The 8558-nt window shown below is 37.3% G+C and overlaps 2 protein-coding genes across 3 annotated transcripts in view; one reads left to right on the forward strand and one right to left on the reverse strand.

The window, feature by feature from the left end:
- The window catches only part of LOC112214081, a 41638-nt gene that overhangs the window by 19743 nt on the left and 13337 nt on the right, over window positions 1-8558 (forward strand).
- The window catches only part of LOC100742737, a 16133-nt gene that overhangs the window by 6112 nt on the left and 1463 nt on the right, over window positions 1-8558 (reverse strand). Inside the window, exons 1-2 of one of the 2 annotated variants that reach the window (XM_024372439.2) lie at window positions 2177-2259; window positions 1641-1977 (exon numbers count right to left, since the gene is read on the reverse strand). In XM_024372439.2, coding sequence (XP_024228207.1) covers window positions 1641-1977 — 337 coding nt within the window. In that variant the 5' untranslated portion in view covers window positions 2177-2259. Of the gene's footprint in view, window positions 1-1640; window positions 1978-2176; window positions 2260-8558 lie in introns of those variants that run through there. The other variant, XM_003485615.4, reaches the window with a different exon arrangement.

An 8558-nucleotide genomic window follows, 5' to 3' on the forward strand; every position in this document is an offset into this window, starting at 1 on the left:
CGTTGGACTCGACGAACCGCCGCGGCTCGTCGAAAATCAAACTGTCGCGGATTTCGAAATTCGAACACCGCCTCGTCGCCGAGACGAAGCTTCCGCGTTTGGCTCGCGCGGATTTGAAATTTGCTGCGCCTCGCTATATCGACATGCTCGAGGTTTTAACACTCGGAAACTTTGGCTCTGTACTTACTCGTACGCGTTTATCGCTGTCGCGCTCGGCAAAATTCACGCCAACGTCGTTCTTTTCGTTACTCTAGTAATCTTTACTAAAGTACGTGTGTCGTAGTGCGTCGTAACAACAAACTACAGTGCCTTGGCTGTATCTCGTCTCGTCCACTTCGTATCATTCTCATTTCCCGGCTAGTAAACTTTTTCTCGCGTATCGTTTATGGATTACCAATGATACGTTCGAATCGAAGAGATAATCTATTAACAATTTTGCAAATAGTTGCGATAGTTTTGTCAAGCGCTTTTTCTACATCCGTGAAAACGCGGTTATATTCGAAGGCGTTGTGGCGTTGTGTGTGAAACTAGATCGCCGCAAATAGATTAGCTGTTGCTTGCTTTCCGCTTATTATTATTATTATTATTATTATTATTATTATTATTATTATTATTATTATTATTATTATTATTATTATTATTATTTCCATTATTATTATTATTATTATTATTATTACTATTCTTTCGTTATTCTTTTCTATTATTTTCGACAATACGGAAGGTAACGAGATTGGTTTGTTTGATTTCTGGACAAGAATAATCTCTGCACATTTGCAAATTAGCGGCAAGTAGCCAATCGTCGAAACAGAGTCAAAGGTTAATAAATCCGAGTCTATCGTAGTAAACCTGATCGCTTTCGATGCCCGAGTGATAGGTCTCTTAGTATTTTTGCTTGGTGTGCTGTCTTACTTCTCGTTATGTCGATTTTCTTCGTGTATCTCGTGTACGTCGTTGGTACGGTATTTGGTCTGGATTGCGGGTTATGTAGTCCATCCAGTATCGGTCCTCTTCATAGGGCTATTAATTTAATGGTTCGTTCGATCGTTTTCCATGAGCAATAGCTCCTCGTAGCTGGTGCATCGTCCAAATTCGCTACGAACGTTTGAAATTTTTGCTTCTATCGTCCCAACCGACGTAGGTTTATCAGTTTTGTGAGTTCGTTAACGATTCTTTTATACTCGATAACGCGGAGAAATCGCTTACAGGCAAACAAAGGCGTTCCTCTTATATTACATCTGGTTGCCAAATTACACAACTACCGTCTTTCAGCTCTTAACCGGTGTATTATTGACTATCGCGGGCCAATTAGCAGTTATAATTAAAAACGAAGATCATCGACATCTTGCATTCGAATCAGTTCCTTTAATCCAGCCGAGGCGAGGCGAGTCGACTCGCGTGAAATTTTTCTATAATCAAGTAGTATTAACCAACTAATATTAATTATTCGTTGGCTTTTATGACCGTATCGGAGAGGCTAGCCCAAACTCGGATACGTCGATGATGGTCCCTTTCCTTCGACGTTCTTGCGACGGATTCGAGTCTAGAGACGATCAATGTTGGAACCATTTTGCCTCGTACTTGAGCGGAGTCATTACCAGAGTCTAAGAAGAAGCGAAAATGAAAGAGATAGAACGACGTACCTTTCAGAGGCAATTCCAACTTGGCGCTGGTCGATCCGCGTCCTTTGAATATGCAGGCACTGTTTCGATCGAAATCAGCGTACGCGACCCCGTAAAACGGTTCCTCGAATTTCAGCTCCACCTGCATGCTCCCTTGACTGCAATTCAGGTAGGCCTTTGTACGATTCAGAAATATCATCGACGAGATGTCGTCCAATTTTGTTACTTTTCCATTTAACACTGTGCTGGGCGGCAAACCAGGCTGATATTCGATACTGTTTCCCTGTGACGCATAATTACTCTGAGATAGCGCTAGAGGAAGTGCCATCCAGAATACGACCAGCAACCTCGACAGCATCTGAAAAACGATAAAAAGAATCTTTTACGTACCAATGGTAGAATATACGAATAAACTTTGCTCGATAGATGGCCGACAACGACCTTGTCTCTTAGCCAAATTTCTCACACTACGGACCACGTAAACCTCATTTACGTAGAACAGTTCTTCGATATGATTTTGGTTTTGGATGTTTGTAACGGCATTGTCTGCTGTTGACGACAGACAGCACTGTTGCAGTCTCGATTGTGAGACGATATTTACGTGGACAGAAATGTTCGGATGTTTCCACGAGTGCGCTACTCGTATTCGGTACATTTACGATTACTTTCACTGCGTACTTTCCCAATTACCAGAAAAATAACAATTACATAGACTCCGCCTGATTAATTACAAAGTATAGCCAGATCATAATGGACTCGGACGAGTCTACTACTTCTCGCAATGAAATATTCTACGAGTCATTTATTTATTTAAATTATAACTCGTAATAATAACGCAGCCACTTGTCAAGAGATCGCTACTACCACGTTATCTATTCCTTTAAATCCCACAACTTTTATTCGAAACGTATGAAAACGTATTGTTTGAAATAACAAAGATACTTGAGGTGGACAAAGTTGGTGGCACACTCTGTATACATATACATGAAGTTTCGTGAGTCACGGTGTACTTAAATAATCGCTGGGACTGTCGTTCGAACGAAAAGTGCTGACTGATCGTAAGTGCGCGCAAGTGGATAGAACGAAATCATCTTGCCGATCACGTTCCAAGTGAATGAATCGGACGGAGCCGTCGAGCCTGTATTATTTATAATATACGTACATACATGCAGTTTTCGTGTAGAAGACGCGTACGTGTTCGTAATCGGTAATTCCAACGAGGAATGTCGCGACACACCTATTCTACGATTCTCTCTTCTCAGTGGTATGTAAGTGGTGGCGAGCTCGATACATATCGTCCAGTCCTCGATATCGATTCCGTTCTAACTCTTTCTCAGCTTTTACTTAGATACACAGCGGACAATGTCTGGATAACGAATCGTTCTAACATCGCATACAATATTGGCACGTTTCGCGAACAATGTCGTCTCTTATTGCGCACCATGAATTTCGAAGAAAAATCGACCGACGATCGTCAAAATTTATAATTAACGATTCGAAGCGGCAATGCTCACGTAAAAATCGGTCGCATTTAATTCGACGATATTACGAACAGCGTTTAGATGCTTTGTTATTCGAAAAATTATCCTAATAATCGCGTCTTTTGTTCTTACGCTCGAACGAGGCTTCTCCATTAGGCTATGCTAAACCGTATTTACAATATGAATACAGTAGGAAGATGACGCGAGTTGTACGACGATACGCAAAGACAGAGGAAACAGACTGCAAGAAACTATCGGTGCGAAGGGGAAAAAGAAAAGCAGTCGTACAACGAGAGCAATGTCGTTAACAGCTGGCACGGTTGAAAGTCTAGGAGACAGACAGGCATCGAGCCTTTAAAGTCGAACCAGTATCCGAAGGAGAGACAACGTCGCCTTGTTGCGCAAACACTCTACTTTCACTAGCCACGCACAAGCGAAACTCTGGCTCGTGTATGCGCCCGTGCCCTTGCACGATCCACGCTGCGAATCGATCGAAATGTGCCACGAAAGGATTTATATAACTCGTTAAGCATAGTTCTTTCTACGGTGTACAAAAAGAGGCTCTATAAGAGACTGGGAAATTTCATTATTTTCACCAGCCTTACGTAGCTGGTAGGAAAATAAATGAAACGTAACGTACAACGTACAACGTAGATAAATGAGATATAACGAATAAGAGATACGATATAGAATAAATAAAGTATAAAAAATATGTCAGCGATATAATTGCAACGATGAAAATACGTATACATCACCGATAGTGATATTTTTATAAAGTACAGCATGTCCTTAAAAACATCAGTCACTCGCGATTTAACACTTGTGAACTTTTCGTCCTGGAGTCTTATTTTGTAAAAAAAAAAAAGAAAATTCTGATCATACATATAACGATACAACAGAGTGATGCTCGTTTTAAGAAAGATGAATGTGTCAATTGCCTGCAACTGCAACCCGGATCTTGCCTCGGGAGGGAATTAAAGTCAACTCGTTTTCGTAAAAGTTGTCTATGTAATATACGCATATATTTATTTATAGGATTATTATTTCGAACTTGGATCTGTAATAATTGGGGATGGCATTTGTATATTTCTATGTTAGCGTTGCCAGTCATCTCTCGGCGGCCGAATATAACTATAACACAACCTATAACCCATTAATTTGCTGAAAAATGACTTTTACTATTTAACAACCAGCTATCGATTTCGCATACGTTCCAAAATTTAAACTGTTATACAATTTCATTGTAAATACGACTTTCTTATTTAATATACATTTAGATAAACTATCTTTGTACTATCTAGCAGCAATGACTCGATTCGAGCGAAAGTTGCGGATACTCCCTTTCGACTTAAAACGGTACCGGTAATTACTACACGATTTAGATCCGAAGAACATCGTTCAAGATCACTGTCACAGTACGAACGTGAAACGACTTGTCGCGTAGTATACAGGCTACGTGTATACAGCTAGAAATTGTTGCAAATTTCAAAAAATCTATTTACAATTATGTCTAAACAAGTAGCAAAGACGATAATATCAGGCAAATTATTCATCAAGTTTCGCACCATAGTATATAATAGGTATATAAAATCTAAAACGTGAATTTTTCAATACAAGTTGCTTCGTAGATTTAGGTGGAAACACGTCACATAAATATAGCGATATGTTTTTTCTTATAAGCAAAATTAAAAATATCAATTTCAAACTATAAATTGCCGCGTACGCTGTACTTTTAAATGAAAATACATTTTTTTGTTATCGCTACGGATATACACTCTTGTATCGAGGCCTAGGCGGAAACGGACCGAAAAATTGAATCGTCGCTAATTGTGAAATTATTCCGCATAATTATTACGCATCTCTGCCTGTCTCTGAAGAACGCCAACTTCGTTCATCTTCCATGTTGATTTTTCACGTTTGTTGATTAGACGCGACTCAATTTTCCCACTCTCAATTGTTAGTTTTCTCCGACAAGTGTCGAGAGCTGTTTGTACGATCGTGGTATTGCGCAGGAAACATCTAGAAAGGTTCGAAGAACTGCGATGAGAACACGCGCTGACACGTAAGTAAATGGCAATAATAGTCTCTTAAAGGTGAAAATCTTGTAAAAACTAAAGTGTGTGATCTCATGTTGGAAGCTGCAGGAAGCACAGAATTAATTCGTTTCTGTTTATTATTTGCTTTTTACTTCACACAGAAACACGCGCGCGTACAGTGTCTCCTTTTTCTACGTGTAAAGTGCAAAATGCGTTTTAGCCTGTAGATTACTATCGGAATAAACTAAGCGCTTAAAATGTTAATTATGTAAATAATTTAATGAAACGTTCGTTAGCTTTCATTGTTGAGAGCAATCGGAACAGAAATCGAGATGAATAAAAGAAGAATTTTTTCTACGAATAATACACGAGCACATACCCACAGATATTCCTTGAAAACGGAACTCGTCATTTCGTATCTGACGTAAGACCAGAAATATGGCAAAACCTAGCCTAAATTCTCGGTATATCTATTTGCAGTGAAATCCGCACACAAAGACAAATACTAAAATATTTAACACCTCTCAAACGCAACACTCTATAAACCGTGCATAAATCTTCCTTAACTATATTTTCCACATTATCGCGTCAAAGATTGTTAAAAATAGCTTGATATGATAATTTTAGTAATAATTTTGTCCCTTATAATTTTAATAATTCAATACTAGAATTTATTAGAAAAGACAAATTTATCATGCGATGTTTTACTTAACTCTATCGCTTTCTTTGAATCATTTTCGATCAAGTTGTATTTTTCTATTATTAAAAACGTTGCTAAAAAGAGTAATGTAAAAGAATCGTTATCGTTTTTCCGTTACAATTTTCTATTAAGACGGATCTTTCTTCGAGCTGCGTGACAAAAATTTGTCACGTTTGTATAATGAAAATTCTAAGTAAAAGTAAAAGATCGTTATAATTCTATATAATTTATATCTAATCTAGATCAATGTATACCATAATATCTGGCGGAACGCTTAAATCAACTTAATTTTCCTTTGCTCTTTCAACTATCGGATAATCTTCCAAAAATACGACGAATTATTAATACTATGCTGACAGAAACGGTAAAGAAGGAATTCATATTGCTATGCGATATAGACTGAAATTGCAGAAAATGCACAACCGTAAGATCTTGCGCAATAAACCATTGTTCGATCGTGATTCAGTATTGTACACGATCACGATTACCATCTGCATAGTAGTCCAACGTATAGAAACAAACAATAATTAATCATTAGCGGGTTAATTTATTAGTAATTGAAGTTTCAATTACTAATAAATGTTCGATAACATTTTACAAATCGGTTGCAAACATTACAATTTAATACATCACACGTGAGAAAACAGAATCATATATTAAATTTTATCTTTTAGATCGCGAAAAACTTTTCAAACTTGCCAACTTTCCATACAATTAAACATTTTCGATCTAATGTATATACATGCTATGGTATATGCTGCGATATACAATATATGCTATCAAGGATATTTTTATATTAGAAAATTCCGTAAGTCGTAATTAATATTCTAATAAGGCTATTTTTTTAGCAAAAAATTTTGCAAATTCTGCAAAAGTAAGATCGCAAATTTTATGTGCACGTATTTTCTCTGTTATCTGCGTTCCTTCCAAATTACGTTTTCGTACAGAGGACATTTATTTTACATATTAAACGTGAAAGCGCTTCAAGTTTAACATAGGATTACAAATATTCAAAATATATACATATATTTATACGTTTGTACATATAAATGGCGAAAATACATATACCATTCGATCCAACTAATAAAACTTTCTTTGGCGTTTTATAAACAGTCTTATAAAACAATGGAAATTATTTCCATTTTCATTTGAGAGTATCGGCAGTAAACCGTGAAATTTGGGTTTGTAAACCGTGAAAATCTGTTTTTCTTTCTTCTTTCCTTTTTCTAGATTTCGGTATAGGACATGGAAAATCGGTAAGCGACGACGAAATATTACAAACAATTCCAACATCGGAGCGAGAAAAGTAGTCGGCGTTGAAAATTTCATATAGGTATTTCATATAGGTATTATAGATCAGAGTCGAAAAATTGCTTGCGATTTATTACACAACTCAGAAAAATGTAGTAAACAGGAGGATGCTGGTCAATCGAAAACGATAAATTCTTACCGCGAACGTGTGACTTTAAGAAAAGCGTAAAATTCATTTTCGGCAGTATGACACACCGTTCCGCATATATATGGTATATGCGTATATAGCGTAACGAACAATGCGTTACATAATAATGTCCACATTTAAAGCAGAAGGAAACTACCTTTTACCACGAAACACACATGAAAAACGTTTATACTTTGCACTAGAGGACATTACTCGATGGAAAATGACGTAGACTTTTTTTCTTTTTTTTTTTTTATGAAAATGATTCTTTTTTTTGGATGATCCGGATTGTTCTTGGTATCGCATACTTCCACGACAAAAGGAAAGGAAGAGTAAGCGTTAAATTGCCAATTTAGGTCGAAATTAGATACTGCAGAGCAATTAAAATGAAGACGATTATATAGTTGGAAATACATTGACTTAATAGATGAACAAACAAGCGATCGTAAAGCCATAATCGCTTGTGAAAATGTAATATTCCAACGGGGCAACGTAGGTGGATAACAAAACGTGTAAGAGACTGCTTTGAGAAAAAGGAATATTTTAGTAGGTTATTTTGGTACGGCCAACGGGATTACTCGATCTTATTATAATGGAAAATTATTAGGTAGAATTAATAACAGACGGTTATAGGAGTACGTAAGGCAATTCGAAAGTGTTACAGTATTAAAAACACTGTATTCAACAAAATAGGGAAATCGTTGTTCTAGATATATTAAAAAACAAGATATATCGCTTGCAAAGCTCGTGTTGGCAATCGTACGAAGCAAAGAAGTGAGCGGCAAATATTGAAAATCATTTTTTTTAATACTTAAATAACGTGGCCGTTTCGTTCAGTTTTCTATAGTAAAGTCAAACTATGTAACATAACTACGTAATAAAGATCATTGAGCATTAAAATTGACCGGGTTTTATCACGTAGAAACATTAATTGCAGAAACATTAAATTTAGATAGATAGAGTACGCTATGCTTTTGTCGCGGACTGTATTTGGACTAGAGTTAACTTGCACTCGTATAAGTGCTTTTGTCTCTGACTGTAAATCCTCCTCGGCAATAAAACTGCGAAAGATGAATAAAATCGAAAGGCGAAATATCAAGGCCCGTTCAACGAAGCGTCACTATTGGCCGCGGCCTCTGTTTCCATCTCTAGCTGGAGCTAGAATTGAGCAAGCGGCCGTGCCTTGTACCAATGACGTCATCCCCGGCCGATCCAAGATGGCGACCGCATGTGTTCGTCAGGCAAAATCGGCTAGCGGCCACAAGCAGGACCGGTTTTCGACGG

The sequence above is a fragment of the Bombus impatiens genome, unplaced genomic scaffold (assembly GCF_000188095.3).
Source record: "Bombus impatiens unplaced genomic scaffold, BIMP_2.2 scf_0064, whole genome shotgun sequence".
In the NCBI taxonomy this organism is placed as follows: Eukaryota; Metazoa; Arthropoda; class Insecta; order Hymenoptera; family Apidae; genus Bombus; species Bombus impatiens.